Raw genomic sequence first — 22,305 nt, 5'->3', positions numbered from 1 at the left:
TGTGTTTATTTTAGCGCCACCTCATGAAGTACCGCTATCATTCTCACAAAAATTATGGGCGGATATTGATCTAACCTCAGAATTGTCAAATATATGAATTATTTCAAAATAAAAACATAAACCAATTACTTATTATAATGCTTTCCATTAACAAACATGTTACAATCTTTTGCCATCTTGTGTCATTTAAAGCAAGAAAATACGAATTCAACAAACAAAACCCCAAAAGTTGGTCTTAACTGTAGTGGTATTGTAGTAATGTTTTATTGTGTAGTAATACTTTTTAGTTACATGGAAGGCACTAAATATTAAAAACAGCTTTTAGTTGGACAATCCCCTTTATCAGTTGTTCAAATTTTGACATCAGAGACAAGACGGCACAGAACATTTGATCACCAGTAGCTCTCCATTTGCAACACTTCAAACAGGATGCCCTCAGAGGGAAGTGGCCACTGAGTTTAGTGTTTTGCAGAGTGTCAGCAGCAAGGTCACAAGAGAGGTACAGAGAGACTGGAAGTGTCACAGAAAGGCATTGAAGTGCACAACATTTGGCCACTTCTGCCGCTATTGACCACTAGAGTTGAAAAATTCCAGGAATATTCAAAGTTGGAAATTTTCCATGGGACTTAACGGGAATATATGGGAATTAACAGGAATTAATGGGAAATTACTGGGAATAAACAACGAATGCAAGATCTTGCAGCATGATTATTAGCTAAAACAACCTGATTTATTGCATATTCAGTTCAATTTTAACCCTTCTGCCCTATCGCCCTTAGTTATCCCTTTTTGTCTAATTAAATGTTTTCATTTTTGTACTTCCACCTTGTTTCCCGTCTCTGCAACCTGGGGTCGCCCCCTTGACCGAAACCCTAATAACCCATTGCGTAAAAGATAAAGTCGCAATTAACAAAAATTAAAAAAAAAAAATCAATCAATCCAAATCGGTGGGACTAAGAACATATAGCAGAAATTTGGGCATTTTTGCTCCCATGTCCTCAGACTGTAGTTGGATTGGACTTCTTACTATTTCATTATTATTATTGAAGCAAAATAATTCATATTCAGACTTGGCAGACAGTTGAGAGAGTTATAACCTTTTAAAAGTTAACATTTGAAACTTTTTTTTTGAAAACCGGAAACAGATTTCCTGCTGTGTAATACCTCAAGCAGTACTTCACATTACACAACATTAAAGACTTAGAGAGACATCATTGCTGTTATATTCTTATCCTAACCCAGTGGTTCTTAACCTGGGTTCGATCGAACCCTAGGGGTTTGGTGAGTTGGTCTGAGGAGTTCGGTGGCGCCTTCGCCGCGGAGATGAGGACACACCCGATTAATCGTGTAAATAGAAACTTCTCCCTATCTGCGTATTTGTATACGGCAACCGCAGAAGTCCCACTAATTTTGTCAGAACGGGGGCTATGGTGTGGTTTGTTTTCCCGGAATGCAAAGGAAGGTGACGGGACATAGCGTGAAGGTAAAGACATATTTGAATTTATCTATAAAAAAAAGTGCAAACTAAAGGCGTGCATAAGGCGGAGAACAAACTTGGCTAAAAAATAAAAACTACCACAAAGGCAAAACTGTGGATATGAAACAAAAGACTCGCTAAACGTGACATGAATAAACAAAATTTACTTGGAAGGAAATGAGCAGAGGGATACATAACCAGAGTGAACAGAGCATAGCGCAACAACAATGACGCCAGCCCAACTACCTGGCAACTGTAAGCTTAAATAATAGTGACATGATTAACACAGGTGCGTGCGTCCTAAACAAATCAAGTGCGTGAGTCCAAATGAGTACAGGTGAACTAATCCAGGGTTTCCCCAAACATTCATTTATTTGTGGCGGTTTGCCACGAAAGAATTACGGCCGCCACAAATAGATTTTTCGGCTTTTGACTCGCTCGACCGCTCATAAAAGCAATGGGACTCTGTCTGTGAATGGAGCTTGTAGTTACAACTCCGGTGCAGTAGGTGGCGGTAGCCTACTATGCATTGTAACTCCGCCAATTGCCCTTAATTCGGAAGAAGAAGAACACATGACTACGACAAAGTAAAGGAATAACGGATCGACCGGATCAACATACGAGGGTAAGACGTCTTGGCAAACAAGTTCAAAAGTGGTCCGAATCTGTGCAGTACCGACTCGGATTTTCTTAATTTTTATTTTCGGGACCGGGGCAGACGCATGCAGTAACAGTCACCTGTTACCATACCGACGAGCTAACGTGTCCAGGTTATAACCCTGTTGTCAATAAACACACGTGGAGACGGTGCTTCAGATACTGCATTAATACTGAAAGCTAAATTGTGCACTGTCCACTGCAGCATGTGAATGCAATTAAAATAATAAAATCTGAGCCAACCAGCTGTTAAAATGTTGTCCAGGTTAATGTTTTAGCCATTAAAGGCCCTTCATTTCAAGATTTCAACTGTGATCGGGCTTTAAACAGGTGGCTGACCTGTTCAGATGCGTGTAACTGCTACTGGTCAAATAATGTGAAATAGCATTTCATTTTACATGTATGCAATGCCATTTAAATGTAATTATAGATGATAATAATAATAATAATAATAATAATAAATACTGTGTAGTGTTGTAAATAGTCAACGGGAAGGATTTTAGTAAGATATAAGCCATGAGCACTACAGAGCCAGAAAAAAACCTAGGCAGGGCAAGTAGATTTGAGAAGTTGGGCAAGTAGAAAAAAAAACAGGGTGCAAAGTCTGCAGGCAGTAGGAAACACATGGTTAAGTGTAGGGAGTAAAACTGATGGTAGTCTAAAGTTCAAGATTTTTGGAGTGGGCTTTAAGAGACATTTTAGCTTTTATATTTTATAAGATTATAGTGCGTCTGCCTCACAATACGAAGTTCCTGCAGTGCTGGGTTCAAATCCATGCTCGGGATCTTTCTGTGTGGAGTTTGCATGTTCTCCCCGTGAATGCGTGGGTTCCCTCCGGGTACTCCGGCTTCCTCCCACTTCCAAAGACATGCACCTGGGGATAGGTTGATTGGCAACACTAAATTGGCCCTAGTGTGTGAATGTGAGTGTGAATGTTGTCTGTCTATCTGTGTTGGCCCTGCGATGAGGTGGCGACTTGTCCAGGGTGTACCCTGCCTTCCGCCCGATTGTAGCTGAGATAGGCGCCAGCGCCCCCCGCGACCCCGAAAGGGAATAAGCGGTAGAAAATGGATGGAAGATTATATATTTTTTTTAAGAGCCACAATTAATAAATATATTTCAGTGAATAACTAATTGTTCAAATCTGTTTATAAATATGTACATAAAGTGTTGTAATTATATTCCAACTCCGCGTTCTTCTTGGTCATCGCTGCCGCCAGGAGGACACTGGATAAACTGCTGGCCATAATGGACAATCCTGCCCACCCACTACACCAGAAAATTCAGGGACAGCGGAGTACATACTCCAACAAGCTCCTCCAGCTTCCTTCCCGCACTGTGCGATTCAAGAACTCCTTCATTCCGCACTCCATCCAGCTGTATAATCACTCCCCATACAGCAATAGATAATATCCGTCCATTACCTGACACCCTCAATGTCAGCTACTTCTCTTTGTTTTTAATGTCTATATTCTATTTTCTGCTGGATCTACTCTCTATTCTATTTTATGCTGGGGCTGCCACATATACTGTAATATTGTACATGGTAATTGGTATATATTGTATATATCATATAGACATAATATATCTGTATATATAATGTACTGTACATATATTAAGTATATATTGTATATATTCGCAGCTATGTTAAATTTTATATTGCTATATCTAGTCTATTTATACCTGCATTGTCATTTCCATCCTTACACTCTCCATCATTGTAACTGAGCTACTGTGTTGAACAATTTCCCTTGTGGATCATTAAAGTTTGTCTAAGTCTAAGTTTGTGTGTGTTATTTCAATGTTAAGACTTGCAGCACGCAACCTGTTCTCTGCATCCAACAATCATGCTATAATGTGCTGCTCTTCAGGCTGCTACAGGACAAATGGTCCTGCTAAATATAGCTCAGGTTTTACAGTTAGGCCACATAATGCCCCTTATCAACATGTACTGGCATGAAGCCCTCAGCACTGCTAACCTTCTGACTGGTAGAGAGACAAGAAACATTCAAACATTAAATATCCAAATATGATCAGTATGTTTAACTCAAATATTCAAATTAAACTCTCCGCATGAACAACTTTAAAAAATGGTGTTGTCCCATTAAGCGGATTACTCTTATATTTAGTACAACTTGTATGACTGAAGTATATTCATTCAAAAACAGACAGGTGGAAGAAACAAAGGTCAGAAAATTAAACAAACAGAGAGAGACATTATGATAACGCATGCAGAGACTTCAAATGATGATTTTCATAATTACTTTAACATATTATAATATTAAACCCCCTGATTTGCTGTGTGGGGCAGAATGATGCTTGCATGCAGTCTTTCTACAGTTGAGGTAGATTTTTCTTCAGATATTAGTAAACTAGTTGGACTTCTAGTCCAAACAACCCCTCTGCTGGCTCCAGCCAGGCAGTGCACTCCACTTTTCCTCAATTGCTTCATGACATGATTCTTCAACAGTCAAGTCGATGCAGCAAACCCAATTGTTAAATATTTGTCAACCAAATTAGGGAAACATAGGCCTTTTTGTTTTTTTGTAAATATTAAATATTTTATAATTTTTATTTTGTTCAAGTTTTGGGAATTGTTTGCTGTGTGTGTGTGTGTGTGCGTGTGCGTGTAAGTGTGTGTGTAATTCACACCGGTAGATGATGCTTTTGCCATGCAAGAACATGAGCGCTGAGGTGATCTCCGCTGTGTAGAAACACGCTCGGGGCTCTTCGAATCGCCTGGACTTCTGAATGTGGAACATGAGATCCCCACCGCTTACAAACTCCATTACAAAGAAGAGACAGTGCTGTAAGATATGAGAGGACATATGATTTACACACATGCCTTGGTGTTATGATGAAAATCATGACTTGTGACCAGGCCAAGATCAGTTCAAGGACATTGCTGTTCTCATACACATCACGTCACCATAATAGATTGCTGTAGAACTATATGTGGTTTGAAGTTAGTAGGGTGAAAAAAATATTGATCGAATCCATAAATCTTTTTTTTCTCATTACACGTTGCGGTCTGCCGTGCGTAATCTAGAAATAAGACTCGGGGGAAAGAGAAGTCGGCTAGAGGATGTAACTCATGGAACTGTGTTTAAAGCTTAATCAAGTGGTCCAACAGGCAGTCGACTATTGCTGCAGGGTTTTGATGGGTCTGCCTATTAACATGTACTAGTTATGCAGACAATACTCTTGTTCAGGGTTGCTTGTTGAGTGATTACAATCACTCATCACATTTCTTTACAGTGCAGTATTATTTGTCATATTTTTAATCCCTTCATATAGTGATGTATTATTGATACATTTGTTAATAAAGCAAAAATAAAGCAAATATCACATTTGTTTACAGTGCAGTATTATTTGTCATATTTTTAATCCCTTCATATAGTGATTTATTGTTGATGCATTTGTTAATAGAGAAAATAAAAAACACCTCCTTTGAACAGCGGTTTTGAAAGTGTGCATATTTGGCCTACGGGTTAAAATAATCTCCAGGAGAAAAAAGGAAAGTATATTTTTCAAACCACTAAGCTAAACTAATTTTAAATTCCAATGTGATTAGAAAGAGATTCTACTCCACCACAGATTCCCGGCGCATGTGGCAAGGCCTGCAACACATCACAGACTAAAAGCAGGGGAGCAGGGGGTCACAAACAGCCAAAGATCACTGCCAGATGAGCTGAATGAGTTCTACGCCTGCTTCGAGGTCCTCAACACCAACCAACAGAGAGGGGTTCTGACCAGGGAGCGCACGCAGGACCCACCACTCACTGTGACAACAGCAGAGGTACGTACAGTTCTGAGGAGAACAAACCCACGGAAGGCAGCCGGTCCAGACAACATCCCTGACCAGGCCCTCAGGGTGTGTTCATCAGAGCTGGCTGATGTACTTGCTGACATATACAACTTGTCACTAGCACAAGCTGTTGTGCCCACCTGTTTCAAGACCACCACCATCGTGCCCCTGCCAAAGAAAAACACTGACCTGTCTGAATGACTATCGCCCTGTTGCACTCACCCCAATAGTGATGAAGTGCTTCGAGAGGATAGTCATGTCACACATCAAGAAGACCATCCCAGACACACTGGACCCTCTACATTCTGCCTACCGGCAGAACCGGTCCACTGTGGATACAGTCAACACCATCATCCACACCACCCTAACCCACTTAGAGGGCAAGGACACCTATGCCAGGCTATTATTCATCGACTACAGCTCTGCTTTTAACACGGTCATCCCACAAAAACTCAATGCTAAACTCCTCACTGTTGGTCTGACAACAACTCTCTGTAACTGGGTCCTGAACTCTCTCACAAACCGGCCCCAGTCAGTCGGAATCGGCAACCAGACATGAGGCACAAAGGTTCTATGCATAGGGACCTCCCAAGGCTGCGTGCTGAGCCCCCTACTGTACACCCTCTTCACACACGACTGCGTGGCCTCCCAAAACAACACCAGTATCATCAAGTTTGCAGATGATACTAAGGTCGTCGGACTGATCACTGGGGGAGCTGAGGCAGCGTACAGAAGGGAGGTAGCGGAACTGGTGGCCTGGTGTCAGGATAATAATCTCTCCTTGAGCACAGACAAGACCAAGGAGATGATTATTGACCCACAGAGAAGGAGTGCACAGTACACACCTTTGTACATAGGGGGGACAAAGGTGGACAGGGTGAAAACCTTTAAATTCCTCGGGAATCACATCAGCGAGGACCTCACCTGGGATCACAACACCCAACAAATAATAAAGAAAGCCCAGCAGCGACTGTACTTCCTAAGAAGGCTGAGAAAATTTGGTATGCCACCCAAAATTCTCAGCAACTTTTATAGAAGTACGGTTGAGAGTGTCCTTACCAGCTCAATCACGGTCTGGTATGGAAACTGCACTGCTAAGGACAGGAAGGCACTCTAGCCAGTGATTAAAATTGCTCAGTACATATCAGGAGCAGCCTTCCCCTCACTACAGGACATGTACTCTACCAGGGCCACCAGGAGAGCACACAACATCATAAAGGACAGTACACACCCCCAGCACAGTCCCTTCAGCCTCCTGCCATCAGGCAAACGATACAGGAGCCTGAAATCCAGGACTACGAGACTGACAAACAGTTTCTACCCACAGGCCATCAGGCTTGTGAATGCTAACTTGTGAATGCTAGCTCCCCCCCATTTTTTACTTTGTCTTTTTGAACAAAAGACAGGTACCTTGACCACCCCGAACTGTGCACCATCAATGTAACACTTTTCACCTTTGATCACTAAAGACACTAACTGCTGCTGTGACCCAAGGTCACCTCCATATTTATACTGTTGACAGTCAATCAGAATGTGCAATAATGTTATGTTACTTACTGTGCCTTGTATATACATTTTTATTTTTTATTTTTAGCTAAGTACCGTGTGACTTGTTGAAGGGTGGACTAGCAAAGTAAGATTTTCATTGTACGACAAACTGTCTGTTTAACTGTGCATATGACAATAAACAATCTTGAATCTTGAAAACCCTACAAATTTAAGTAGCTCAAGCTATATTACATTATATTTTATAACACATAACTACCTACAATATATCTATCTTTACTGTGTATCCTATCCCAGTCTTAACATGACCTGCATTTATGAATTTAAGCAGTTTTTGGATAGAATGGAATGGAACTCCATTGTCTTACTTAAAAAGTATAATGAAATTACATTTTCAGTACAAACCCGTCCAAGAACAGAAATACATATACAGGGTAGACAGAACAGGGTGACTGATAGGTCGCCACAATGGCAACACCCCGTAAAAAAGATAGGGCTTAGGTAAACATTAGGGGAGGGAAATTTAGTCGACTAACGCATCTTTGAAGTTGAAGAGCATCTCATAAACTTAAAAAAGACCTGTACTCCATATAAAGTAAATTTCAAACTAACCTTGCTGAATGTGATTATTTTAGCTGAAATTAAGCATTTTTTTTTAAATTTGGAATAATATATGACTAAAAGGTCATATGAAGAAACAAACTAGTTGTATTCTATATTTTGTATTACTACACTGGAGTGTGCACAATTGGCATCTTGGAAACTGTGCCGAGGACATTGAATAAAGTGTACTGTACGGGTGCTTTGTGGACTTGGAGAAGGCATTCGACCGTGTCCCTCGGGAAGTCCTGTGGGGAGTGCTCAGAGAGTATGGGGTATCGGAATGTCTTATTGTGGCAGTCCGCTCCCTGTATGATCAGTGTCAGAGCTTGGTCCGCATAGCTGGCAGTAAGTCGGACACGTTTCCAGTGAAGGTTGGACTCCGCCAAGGCTGTCCTTTGTCACCGATTCTGTTCATAACTTTTATGGACAGAATTTCTAGGCGCAGTCAAGGCGTTGAGGGGTTCCGGTTTGGTGGCCACGGGATTAGGTCTCTGCTTTTTGCAGATGATGTAGTCCTGATGGCTTCATCTGGCCGGGATCTTCAGCTCTCACTGGATCGGTTCGCAGCCGAGTGTGAAGCGACCGGAATGAGAATCAGCACCTCCAAGTCCGAGTCCATGGTTCTCGCCCGGAAAAGGGTGGAGTGCCATCTCCGGGTTGGGGAGGAGACCCTGCCCCAAGTGGAGGAGTTCAAGTACCTAGGAGTCTTGTTCACGAGTGGGGGAAGAGTGGATCGTGAGATCGACAGGCGGATCGGTGCGGCGTCTTCAGTAATGCGGACGTTGTATCGATCCGTTGTGGTGAAGAAGGAGCTGAGCCGGAAGGCAAAGCTCTCAATTTACCGGTCGATCTACGTTCCCATCCTCACCTATGGTCATGAGCTTTGGGTCATGACCGAAAGGATAAGATCACGGGTACAAGCGGCCGAAATGAGTTTCCTCCGCCGGGTGGCGGGGCTCTCCCTTAGAGATAGGGTGAGAAGCTCTGCCATCCGGGAGGAGCTCAACGTAAAGCCGCTGCTCCTCCACATCGAGAGGAGCCAGATGAGGTGGTTCGGGCATCTGGTCAGGATGCCACCCGAACGCCTCCCTAGGGATGTGTTTAGGGCACGTCCAGCTGGTAGGAGGCCACGGGGAAGACCCAGGACACGTTGGAAAGACTATGTCTCCCGGTTGGCCTGGGAACGCCTCGGGATCCCCCGGGAAGAGCTAGACGAAGTGGCTGGAGATAGGGAAGTCTGGGCTTCCCTGCTTAGGCTGCTGCCCCCGCGACCCGACCTCGGATAAGCGGAAGATGATGGATGGATGGATGGATGTACGGGTATCTCGTTTAACAAATTGGCTCGCTCATGGTGTACAACAAGTAGTGGTAGAGTAAGCGGGCTTGCTCCTGCTTTACCATTTTTAATAGTAACAGTAATTCAGTACAGTATGAGTCATTTGGAAATATTAGCTACAGTCTAGTTACTGTTGCGTAATGTCCCAATAATTGGCCTGCAAACGGCGCTTCAAGTTGGTTATATTTTTACCAGAGAAAATCATGCTACAGGGTTTACAAGACATCTTGTTCTCTTTCTTCCACGTGTAGAAGACATATTTGCAATGTGTGTAACATTACAGTAGGGACGTAATGATATGAGAATTCCATATAACGGTTATTTTGACTAAAGTTAACACGGCTAACATTATCGCGGTATTGTTGAATGTATTTAAAACATTTTTTAAACATGCATCCATTTCTACCCCTTGTCTCTCTTTGGGTCACGGGGGGCTGGAGCTTATCCCAGCTGTTTTTATGTTAGCAGTTAAGCTAGCGAGCTGGCATCAGTCAGTCCCTGAGTTTATCAAAGTGCAGCGATCAATCTAGGTTTTTCAATCATTTTAATTTAAAAGGGGAATATTAACCGTCAGGAGTTTTGCTGCAGTCATCATTAATACCGTTTATCGTTACATGCATACAATAGTCTTGTTTTCCAGTGAAAGATCCAAACACTGGGTGTTATTTCTGATTAGATCGCCGTTGAGATTTACCCCCTACGCCTTTCCCATATACTACTGTGATTGGATAGATTCTGAACTTGTCCCACCTGCCTAAAGACAAAATGAAACAGGTTTGGATTTTGTCAACATTTTCATCTTGTTTTTATTTGTCAACTTAAGTATCAATTCAGTTCGTCATTGTTTTAGTCAACATGCATTTGTTTGGATTCGTTATTGTCCTTTTATAGTGAGAGAAAAATTGGCCATTGACGAAAAATTAGGAGGAAAATCTTTAGTCAACAAACACTGGTTTGAGACATAAAAAAAAAACTCTGGCAAAGCACATATATATATATATATATATATATATATATATATATATATATATATATATATATATATATATAATGACACACAAAACCACCTGGGGCGCTGTTTCGTTGTCCATCATACCACAGGGGGTGAAGGGGCGAAGTCGTGGGAGTTGGGGTGTATGTATGCAAATCTGTGTAATATTAGTCAATGTGTGCGTGTTTGTCCGTAGGCCTGGAAGTCGCTCTGTTCGGCACCACAAAACAGTCAACATCCCAGGTGTCTTTGTAAAATGGGAGAAGGTATCAGAGCATCCTTCGCTGCATTGGTCTCACTGCGGTGTTTACTGCATGACCCTGCCAAGACCAATGCAGAGCGAGCTAAATTGTAGATAAGGATTAACTTGGGTAGGGCGAGCAAACACATTCCAATAGTTTGTGTGCACTAGTTGTTTGTCGTGGATCTCAAATTGATCATAATTTTGTCTTGCACAGCGTTAGCTTGCGATTTGGTCCAATAACTCAAAGTCTGACGCACATAGCAGACACCGCTGCCCACCCTTCAATCATTTGTGGCAGCTTCAAGGTAGCCCAGGGCAACACTTACTCCAATCAGCAGGTGTGTCAAGAGGCTGGAACACAACTTTACGGAGTGACACCAAGATGCAGCAGACAGGAAGCAGAAGATGAGTAAGAAGAAAATTATTCAATATAAACAGAAAGCGCACTCACAAAAGGAGCGAAGAAAAAACAAAAGAAGGCGAGTGCAGCTAATTAGTGCACGTGACACGGAACTTATTTTGTGGAAGGTGAATATATACTACATGAAGCAATGCGAAGCAGTAGGAAAAGCAAAGACCGAACTTAAATAGGAGACAGATTGGTAGCCGTGTACAGATGTTTCCTGGTTGCCAATCGGGCTGCAGGTGTAGAAGCCTGTGCACAAAACGAGGAAGTGGAAATAACAAAATAAAGGCACAGGACAGGAACTAAAATAACACACAGAGAAAAGGCAAACAGGTACAAAAACCTTTACAAAAATGTAACAGTATGGCCTCTTAATTTAAGAGCTACCAGACATAATATGGAAAGAAAAAAAAGAACATGAGCAAGCCCGTAACAAGGGAAGGCAGCAGGAAGACTTTGGCAGCGAGTCGTTAAACTGCGGCCTCGATCCTTGGCCGGCACACTGGATCTGTGACCTCGAAGCCAGCGGAAAAAAATCTGGTGCCAAATTTGAGAGTGACATTGCCGCAGCTGGCGATGGGGATTCAAACCATTGCATGACGGCTGCAGCAGCAGCTGCGGAAGTCCACGCAGAAGTCCCAGGCGGCACTGGTGCTGGCTTGCAGGACGTCGGCAATGTGGACGTGCATAGGGTGCGCACTTCTATAGCAGGCGAGCGGGCTGATGGGCTGGAGGTCTAGCAGGCTGCTGGGCTGGAGGTCTAGTAGTCTGCAGAGCCAGAGGCGAAGATGGCGTCGTCAGAAGATCCACTGGAAGCAAATGTGGTGTCTGACCCACTGGAGAAGCTGGTGCCATTGTCTGACCCACTGAAGAAGCTGGTGGCATCGTCAGACCCACCCACTAGAGGAACTGTTGGAATCATCAGACCCACTAGAGGAGCTGTTGCTATCATCGGACTCACTGGAAGCCGCACTGGAGATGGTGGTCGTTGCGGTGTCTCGGGTGCAGTCGCCGAAGCAGGAGGTTGCTGTGTGTCCCCCGAAGCACAGCCTCCTATAGCCCCCTCAAGGGACAGATGCCAGACGTACTCAGGAAAACTCACAGACAAGAGGGATGAGTGAGAGGGAGCGTAAGGGAGGAGCCGAGGACTGCAACCATGTTATTGTGTTTTAGTTTTTATCCTCCCTTCTTTTTTTTCTGCACCTGTGTTCAGTGCTTCATACCCGGCAAGGAGCGGACTTTGTGGCACACCTGCTCTAAATTAATTTGGCAGTATTTAGGCTCGTCACCAACAGCTTGGCCTCGCCGGTTATTTTCTCCAATACTCCTTTCGTTCATGCACCCGCTTCGCCAGACCTGGTATGTTTTCGCTCCTTGTCCTATATTCCCTAACCTCCTGTTGTGTTTATTTCCTAGTCCCTCTGAGGTAATGGGATAACTTTTGTTGGAGTCTTGCCCTGCCCAGTGCTCCCTTGCCTTTTTCCCCTGCCGACAACTGAGGAACCTGTTTTTGTTTGTTTATTCATGGTGTGCCCTTCTGCCCCATTGCCTTTTGTTATACTTTTTGGACTAATTAAATATTACCCTTTTTGTAATTTAACCTTGCGTCCCGTCTCTGCATACTGGGGTCACCGCCTTGACCGATTCCTAACATAATAACCGGCCACTTCATGGACCCGATAAAGGTGGCGCTGCTACAACAGGCCAAAAGACTTGGACAACAGGAAGAACAGTGTAGCGCTCTTGGTGCATGGGTCAACACCATGGCGGAACACCAAGACACCTGTGTAGATACTCTGGAAAGACAACTGGGAAATGTACTCCAGTGCTGCAGGCAATGACCCCCCCTATAGCCGACCCAGCAGTCCAGCGGAGACTTCCTCATCCCGCAGATATTCCTTTGCCTGACGACAGTCCTTCTGCAGCTTTTCTACCTCTCTCCAAGCCCGAGCGATTTTCCGGCGAGTCAGGTGACGTGCAACCCTTCCTCACCCAGTGTGAGATCTATTTTGAACTATTACCCACGTCCTTTTACTCTGAAAGAGCTCGCGTAGATTTTGTTATGTCCCACCTGAGTGGCCGGGCTTCCGCCTGGGCTACCGCTGAATGGGTACTCCAATCCCCTGTGTGCGCCTCGTACGCTGCTTTTTCCAAAACCATGAAGAGCATTTTTCAACGCGAAATGCCAGGGCGTAAGGGAGCACGATCCCTACTACGTTTGCAACAAGGACAGCGCAGCGTCACAGACTTCGCCATTGAATTCAGAAGGCTGGCTGCTGAAAGCGGATGGCCCACTTCCGCATTAGCGGACGTCTTTTCCCTCGGTCTGACCGATCGAATTCGGAAGCAGATGATCCCGCTCAAAACTCCCGACAGCCTCGATGAGCTCGTTGCCTTGGCGGTGGAAATTGAGAATCGCCTCGTTGACTGGGAAAGAGAGAGATTTTGACGCCAAGGACTCCGCACCTCAACGTATAGTGGGAGTGGCCATGGAGCTCCCAAAGCTACTTCTGGACCGATACCCATTGTCTATGCGGTGCCGATATCACGGGAGGATGAACCCATGCAGCTTGGAGTTAATCGTCTCTCACAAGCTGAGAGGGATCATCTCCTTCGACTCCAGCTTTGTCTATATTGCGGTGAAGCTGAGCATCGCGTCACCCACTGTCCTCATCTTCCTGCCCGCCGTCACACTCAAGCTTCTCCTCGTCGCTCTCTAGCTTCACCTCCTCATCGCACTCAAGCCCTACCTCCTCGACGCACTCCTGCCGCACAACCTTCAGCGACCGATCCGGCTCATCTACTGCCATCTACAGGTCAGACATTATCAAGGCTTCAACTTACTGGCATGCTCGCCTGGGATAAGGTTCAGCGATTGGACATTAGGGCTCTTATTGACTCAGGTTCTGATGACAATTTTATCGACGAGACACTTATTAGACATTTTTAAAAAACCCGTTGACAAATTACACACACCTAGAGTAGTCCGATCCCTCGACGTAAGCCTCCTGGCGAGCGTTACTCATCAAACCCAGCCGTTATCATAAATTATTTGGAAACCATTTTGAGTCAATCAAATTTCGTGTCATTCCCTCTCGTTCGGCTCCTGTTTTGCTCGGCCTTACCTGGCTAGCTAAACATAATCCCCATATTGACTGGGCCAAGACAACTATCAATAACTGTTGTTTTTTTTGTCATACACACTGTCATTGATTTGTCGGTTGTAACCACTGCTTACCACAACCTTAAAGAGGTTTTCAGCAAGGAACGCGCGTTGTCGCAACCACCACACTGTCCCTATGATTGTGGTATTAATCTCCTCCCTGGTGCCACACTCCCTTCATCCCGTCTTTATAATATTTCGAAACATGAAAGAAAGTCATTAGAGGACTACATCACCACTTCACTCGCTTCTGGTCTCATCCGTCCCTCCAATTCACCTCCAACCGCCGGCTTTTTTTTTGTAGAAAAGACGGATAAGACACTCCGCCTGGCATCAATTACCGTGCCCTGAACAGTCTTACCGTTAAAGATAAATATCCTCACCTGCTTCTCAACTCTGCTTTCAACCCACTACACACCGCTAGACACTTCACCAAACTGGACCTCCGCAACGCATATCACCTAGTCAGAATAAAGCAAGGAGATGAGTGGAAGACCGCGTTCAACACACCACTTGGACATTTCGAATACCTTGTCATGCCTTTTGGCCTCACCAATGCGCCAGCTCTTTTTCAAAGCCTCATCAATGATGTCCTATGCGACATGCTCGACCGTTTTGTAGTCGTCTACTTGGATGATATCCTCATTTTCTCGCCTACTCCCGAACTTCACGTCCAGCATGTTCGTCTAGTTTTCCAACACCTTCTCGAGAATCGTCTTTATGTCAAGGCCGAAAAGTGCGTGTTTCACTCCGAATCTGTTCCATTCTTGGGCTTTATTGTGGAGAAGGGTCAACTCTGAGCGGATCCCGCAAAGATCAAGTCGGTAGTTGATTGGCCCACACCCACCTGTAGAAAACACGCCGAAAGGTTTCTAGGTTTTGCTAATTTTTATCACCGGTTCATCCGTAATTTTAGTCAGGTAGCGGAACCTTTAACTAGACTTACTTCCACTAAGCTTCCCTTTTTATGGACCTCAGAGACACAGAGCTCCTTTGACAAACTTAAGTTGTTCACTTTTGCACCAGTTCTTGTCCACCCTAATGTTTCCTTTCAATTTTTTGTCGAGGTTGACGCGTCTGACTCCGGCGTGGGAGCTGTTCTCTCCCAGCGCTCAACCCCCGACCAGATTATAGACCCGGTCAGAAGGTATGGCTGTTGTCCCGTGATTTCTCCATCCAGGTGATTTCTCTATCCAGGTGGTCTCTAAGAAACTGCAGCCACGACTGATCGGACCTTACACCATTGAGCGGGGGGGGGCTTCACTGCAACCATGTTGTTGTGTTTTAGTTTTTATCCTGCATTTTTTTTTTTCTGCACCCGTGATCAGTGTTTCACCCCCGGCAAGGGGCGGACCTTGCTGCACACCTGCTCTAAATTAACCAGGCAGTATTTAGGCTCGTCATCAACAGCTTGGCCTCGCCGGTTATTTTTTCCAATACTCCTGACGTTCATGCACCCGCTTCGCCAGACCTGGTACGTATTTGCTCCTTGTCCTGTATTCCCTAACCTCCTGTTGTGTTTATCTCCTAGTCCCTCTGAGGTAAGGGGATAACTTTTGTTGGACTCTTGCCCTGCCAAGTGCGCCCTGGCCTTTTTTCCCTGCCGACCACTGAGGAACCTGTTTTCGTTTGTTTATTAATGGTGTGCCCTTCTGCCCTATTGCCTTTTGTTATAGTTTTTGGACTAATTAAATATCACCCTTTTTTTAATATAACCTTGCCTCTCGTCTCTGCATCCTGGGGTCACCTCCTTGAGCGATTCCTAACAAATGTGGCCATAAGATTGAAAAAATTGTCAAAAAGGGCGGCCCCCTCGGCAGCCCTGACTAATAGTTGGTTTGCACCTCTAAATTAACACTAGTCTGTGAAAAATTAGTTGCTGCGAAATCCCAAGTAGGTCAGATCTTTTTGTCAGAAAGCTGGAATGCAGCTTTACTGTATGACCCCAAGATACAGGAAACGGGAAACAGATGGTGAGTAAATAAAATATTATCTAATATAAAAACAGAGAAAGCACTCACAAAAGGTGCGGAGGAAAAAACAAAAGAAAGCGAGTGCAGCCAACAACAAGACACAAAACATATTTTGTGGAAGGAAAATAGACACTACATGAGGCAAAGCAATTATCCACCCTGTGTTTAAGGCAAGGCTATACTGAAATAGGATTGGCAACCGGGTACAAATGTGAAAGCCTGTGCACGGACATCACCCGGGGTTAACATTCTCCGATTTTCACTCGGACTACAATATTGAGGGCGTGCCGTGATGGCTTTACTTTTAACGTCTTTTACAACGTGTCATTGCCCGCCTTTACACCATGCTATCTGTGTGCTGGCCGGACGCATGCATCTTGCTGCTTCTATCGTCACATGTACCAGATTACAAGGCATATAGTCAACACCCATACAGGTTACACTGAAGGTTGTGATGTAAACAACTTTAACACTCTTACTAATATGCGCCACACTGTGAACCCACACCAAACAACAATGACAAACACATTTCGGGAGAACATCCTCACAGTAACACAACATAAACGCAACATAACAATTACCCAGATTCCCATGCATCCATGACTCGTCCAGGCTATATTATACACCCCCACGCCCACCCCCTGCCCCCTCAACCAACGCACGGGGGGTGGGGGGGGTGTATAATATAGCCTGGAAGAGTCATGGATACATGGGATTGTGGGTCCATTGCGGAGCTCTTGCTAAAGATGGAACATTTGGCGGAAATGCCGGACAGTTCTGCAGACTTCATGGCTGGCTCGCATCGTGGTCACTCCGTGATCACGTACGACTGCCAGACACTTCTGGATATGGACATATCGGGCCGCTTTGGACTGATAGACGCGTGCTTGCTGGACGTGCTGACTAGCACGGGAGTGCTGCGGCGGCTACATCCAGCGGCCTGTGAAGCAGCGGAGTCTAGTAGCAGCGGGGGCCGTGTACGGAGCAGACGCCAGCGGTGTGATCGGAAACGCGGATGCCGAGCGGGGCTAAAAACAAAGCAGAAGGCTAATCCCCACAGATCCAAGATGGCGGCGCCCGGACGGGCTGCGACATTGCGGAGCTCTTGGCGGAAATGCCGGACAGTTCTGCAGACTTCATGGCTGGCTCGCATCGTGGTCACTCCGTGATCACGTACGACCGCCAGACACTTCTGGATATGGACATATCGGGCCGCTTTGGACTGATAGACGCGTGCTTGCTGGACGTGCTGACTAGCACGGGAGTGCTGCGGCGGCTACATCCAGCGGCCTGTGAAGCAGCGGAGTCTAGTAGCAGCGGGGGCCGTCTACGGAGCAGACGCCAGCGGTGTGATCGGAAACGCGGATGCCGAGCGGGGCTAAAAACAAAGCAGAAGGCTAATCCCCACAGAACACCACTTCCCTCCATCCTGCAGCCGGATTTAAATAAAAGATGCGAGACTACTGGTCTGGGTAAGGAGTCAGTTAAATTAGAACAAGTTTTTTCTGCTTTGAGTGTTTCAGAGTTGGACATGTGTTTTACCAAGGTGGCTAACTATGATGCGTGCAGTTTATCAAAGCAACAATCAAACAATCGGAAAATTCCCGTCGTATCAATTCCTAGATATGGTCGTAACTATACTAAATGCACTGGGCATAATAAACACAACATTATTAATATTGCTACTACGGATAATTTGATCAAAAATTCCCTAAAACCGCCCACTACCTATAATATAGGTTTTTTAAACATAAGATCATTGTCTTCCAAAACGTTGTTAGTTAATGATATCATCAGAGACAACAATCTTAACGTCATCGGTCTCAGCGAAACCTGGCTTAAACCAAACGACTTTTTTGCGCTAAATGAGGCATGTCCTCCTAACTTTACACATGCGCATATTGCCCGTCCGCTTAAAAGGGGTGGGGGGGGTGGCACTAATATACAACGAAAACTTTAACCTTAGTCCTAACATAAATAAGAAATATAAATCGTTTGAGGTGCTTACTATGAGGTCTGTCACACCGCTGCCTCTAGACCTGGCTGTTATCTACCACCCCCCAGGGCCCTGTTCGGACTTTATCAATGAATTCTCAGAGTTCGTTGCTGATCTAGTGACACACGCCGATAATATAATCATAATGGGGGACTTTAATATCCACATGAATACCCCATCGGACCCACCGTGCGTAGCGCTCCAGACTATAATTGATAGCTGTGGTCTCACACAAATAATAAATGAACCCACGCATCGCAACGGTAATACGATAGACCTAGTGCTTGTCAGGGGTATCACCGTTTCCAAAGTTACGATACTCCCGTATACTAAAGTATTGTCCGATCATTACCTTATAAAATTTGAGGTTCAGACGCATGTTCGTCAAACTAATAATAATAATAACTGCTATAGCAGCCGCAACATTAATACGGCCACAACGACAACTCTTGCTGACCTACTGCCCTCGGTAATGGCACCATTCCCAAATTATGTGGGCTCTATTGAAAACCTCACTAACAACTTTAACGACGCCCTGCGCGAAACCATTGATAACATAGCACCGCTAAAGTTAAAAAAGGCTCCAAAAAAGCGCACCCCGTGGTTTACAGAAGAAACTAGAGCTCAGAAATTATTATGCAGAAAGCTGGAACGCAAATGGCGCACGACTAAACTTGAGGTGCACCATCAAGCATGGAGTGATGGTTTAATAACTTATAAACGCATGCTTACCTTAGCTAAAGCTAAATATTACTCAAATCTCATCCACCATAATAAAAACGATCCTAAATTTTTGTTTAGTACGGTAGCATAGCTAACCCAACAAGGGACTCCTTCCAGTAGCTCCACCCACTCAGCTGATGACTTTATGCAATTCTTTAGTAAGAAAATTGAAGTCATTAGAAAGGAGATTAAAGACAATGCGTCCCAGCTGCAACGGGGTTCTATTAACACTGACACGATTGTATATACGGCGGATACTGCCCTCCAAAATAGTTTCTCTCGTTTTGAGGAAATAACATTAGAGGAATTGTTACAACGTGTAAATGGAATAAAACAAACAACATGTTTACTTGACCCTCTTCCTGGGAAACTGATCAAGGAGCTCTTTGTATTATTAGGTCCATCAGTGCTAAATATTATAAACTTATCACTTTCTTCGGGCACTGTTCCCCTAGCATTCAAAAAAGAGGTTATTCATCCTCTTCTTAAAAGACCTAACCTTGATCCTGACCTCATGGTAAACTACCGACCGGTGTCTCACCTTCCCTTTATTTCAAAAATCCTCGAAAAAATTGTTGCGGAGCAGTTAAATGAACACTTAGCGTCTAACAATCTATGTGAAACCTTTCAATCCGGTTTCAGGGCAAATCACTCCACGGAGACAGCCCTCGCAAAAATGACTAATGATCTATTGCTAACGATGGATTCTGATGCGTCATCTATGTTGCTGCTCCTCGATCTTAGCGCTGCTTTCGATACTGTCGATCATAATATTTTATTAGAACGTATCAAAACACGAATTGGTATGTCAGACTTAGCCCTGTCTTGGTTTAACTCTTATCTTACTGATAGGATGCAGTGTGTCTCCCATAACAATGTGACCTCGGACTACGTTAAGGTAACGTGTGGAGTTCCCCAGGGTTTGGTCCATGGCCCTGCACTCTTCAGCATCTACATGCTGCCGCTAGGTGACATCATACGCAAATACGGTGTTAGCTTTCACTGTTATGCTGATGACACCCAACTCTACATGCCCCTAAAGCTGACCAACACGCCGGATTGTAGTCAGCTGGAGGCGTGTCTTAATGAAACTAAACAATGGATGTCCGCTAACTTTTTGCAACTCAACGCCAAAAAAACGGAAATGCTGATTATCGGTCCTGCTAGACACCGACCTCTATTTAATAATACAACTCTAACATTTGACAACCAAACAATTAAACAAGGCGACACGGTAAAGAATCTGGGTATTATCTTCGACCCAACTCTCTCCTTTGAGGCACAAATTAAAAGCGTTACTAAAACGGCCTTCTTTTATCTCCGTAATATCGCAAAAATTCGCTCCATTCTGTCCACTAAAGACGCTGAGATCATTATCCATGCGTTTGTTACGTCTCGCCTCGATTACTGTAACGTATTACAGGGGACATCTCTGCGCTGCTGGTCCGCCTACGCTTGGGATGGTTTCCTGCTGGCTCCGCTGTGAACGGGACTCTCGCTGCTGTGTCTTGGATCCTCTTTGGACTGGACTCTCGCGACTGTGTTGTATCCATTGTGGATTGAACTTTCACAGTATCATGTTAGACCCGCTCGACATCCATTGCTTTCCTCCTCTCTAAGGTTCTCATAGTCATCATTGTCACCGACGTCCCACTGGGTCATTATTGTCACCAATGTCCCACTGGGTGTGAGTTTTCCTTGCCCTTATGTGGGCCTACCGAGGATGTCGTGGTGGTTTGTGCAGCCCTTTGAGACACTAGTGATTTAGGGCTATATAAGTAAACATTGATTGATTGATTGATTATTTTCGGGTCTCCCCATGTCTAGCATTAAAAGATTACAGTTGGTACAAAATGCGGCTGCTAGACTTTTGACAAGAACAAGAAAGTTTGATCACATTACGCCTGTACTGGCTCACCTGCACTGGCTTCCTGTGCACTTAAGATGTGACTTTAAGGTTTTACTACTTACGTATAAAATACTACACGGTCTAGCTCCATCCTATCTTGCCGATTGTATTGTACCATATGTCCCGGCAAGAAATCTGCGTTCAAAGGACTCCGGCTTATTAGTGATTCCCAAAGCCCAAAAAAAGTCTGCGGGCTATAGAGCTTTTTCATTTCGGGCTCCAGTACTCTGGAATGCCCTCCCGGTAACAGTTCAAGATGCCACCTCAGTAGAAGCATTTAAGTCTCACCTTAAAACTCATTTGTATACTCTAGCCTTTAAATAGACTCCCTTTTTAGACCAGTTGATCTGCCGTTTCTTTTCTTTTTCTTCTATGTCCCACTCTCCTTTGTGGAGGGGGTCCGGTCCGATCCGGTGGCCATGTACTGCTTGCCTGTGTATCGGCTGGGGACATCTATGCGCTGCTGATCCGCCTCCGCTTGGGATGGTTTCCTGCTGGCTCCGCTGTGAACGGGACTCTCGCTGCTGTGTTGGATCCGCTTTGGACTGGACTCTCGTGACTGTGTTGGATCCGTTATGGATCGAACTTTCACAGTATCATGTTAGACCCGCTCGACACCCATTGCTTTCCTCCTCTCCAAGGTTCTCATAGTCATCATTGTCACCGACGTCCCACTGGGTCATTATTGTCACCGATGTCCCACTGGGTGTGAGTTTTCCTTGCCCTTATGTGGGCCTACCGAGGATGTCGTAGTGGTTTGTGCAGCCCTTTGAGACACTAGTGATTTAGGGCTATATAAGTAAAGATTGATTGATTGATTGATTGAAATGTGTTTGTCATTCTTGTTTGGTGTGGGTTCACAGTGTGGCGCATATTAGTAAGAGTGTTAAAGTTGTTTATATCACAACCTTCAGTGTAACCTGTAAGGCTGTTGGCTATATGCCTTGCAGTCGTGTACGTATATCAGCGGAAGCCACGTACAACATGTTACTGGGCTGACAAGCTGTTTGTACATGTAGAAGATGTCAAAGCCAATGGTTTCATAGCACGCCCTTATTATTGTTATCTGGGTGACCATCAGCCAATAGTAGCGAGAATGGTTGCGGCTCCCATTATGTTCTTTCATTTGTGAAACGGGTCAAAATGGCTCTTTGAGAGGTAAAGGTTGCCGACCCCTGATGTAGAGCTTCAGTCGTTCAACAGTCCTGGGTCTCCCCTGTCGTATTTTAAGTTTCATAATGCGCCACACATTTTTGATGGGAGACAGGTCTGGACTGCAGGCGGGCCAGGAAAGTACCCGCACTCTTTTTTTTTACGAAGCCACGCTGTTGTAACACGTGCTGAATGTGGCTTGGCATTGTCTTGCTGAAATAAGCAGGGGCGTGCATGAAAAAGACGGCGCTTAGATGGCAGCATATGTTGTTCCAAAACCTGTATGTACCTTTCAGCATTAATGGTGCCTTCACAGGTGTGTAAGTTACCCATGCCTTGGGCACTAATGCACCCCGATACC

The 22,305-nt window shown here is 44.7% G+C and overlaps 1 protein-coding gene and 1 long non-coding RNA gene across 2 annotated transcripts in view; one reads left to right on the top strand and one right to left on the bottom strand.

Moving 5' to 3' along the window:
- Positions 1–22,305, bottom strand: part of prkcha (protein kinase C, eta, a) — a 97,525-nt gene that overhangs the window by 10,218 nt on the left and 65,002 nt on the right. Inside the window, exon 10 of the mRNA XM_061895243.1 lies at positions 4,787–4,941. Within this exon, the coding sequence (XP_061751227.1) occupies positions 4,787–4,941 (155 nt within the window). The remainder of the gene's footprint in view (positions 1–4,786; positions 4,942–22,305) is intronic.
- Positions 1,906–3,916, top strand: LOC133549638 (uncharacterized). The gene is made up of 2 exons (XR_009806129.1): positions 1,906–2,102; positions 3,355–3,916. It is a non-coding gene; the product is annotated as an uncharacterized LOC133549638 (long non-coding RNA).

Source organism: Nerophis ophidion, linkage group LG03 (genome assembly GCF_033978795.1).
Source record: "Nerophis ophidion isolate RoL-2023_Sa linkage group LG03, RoL_Noph_v1.0, whole genome shotgun sequence".
In the NCBI taxonomy this organism is placed as follows: domain Eukaryota; kingdom Metazoa; phylum Chordata; class Actinopteri; order Syngnathiformes; family Syngnathidae; genus Nerophis; species Nerophis ophidion.
The sequence above is the reverse complement of the archived record's forward strand: the minus strand, read 5'-3'. Positions and strand labels throughout refer to the sequence as shown.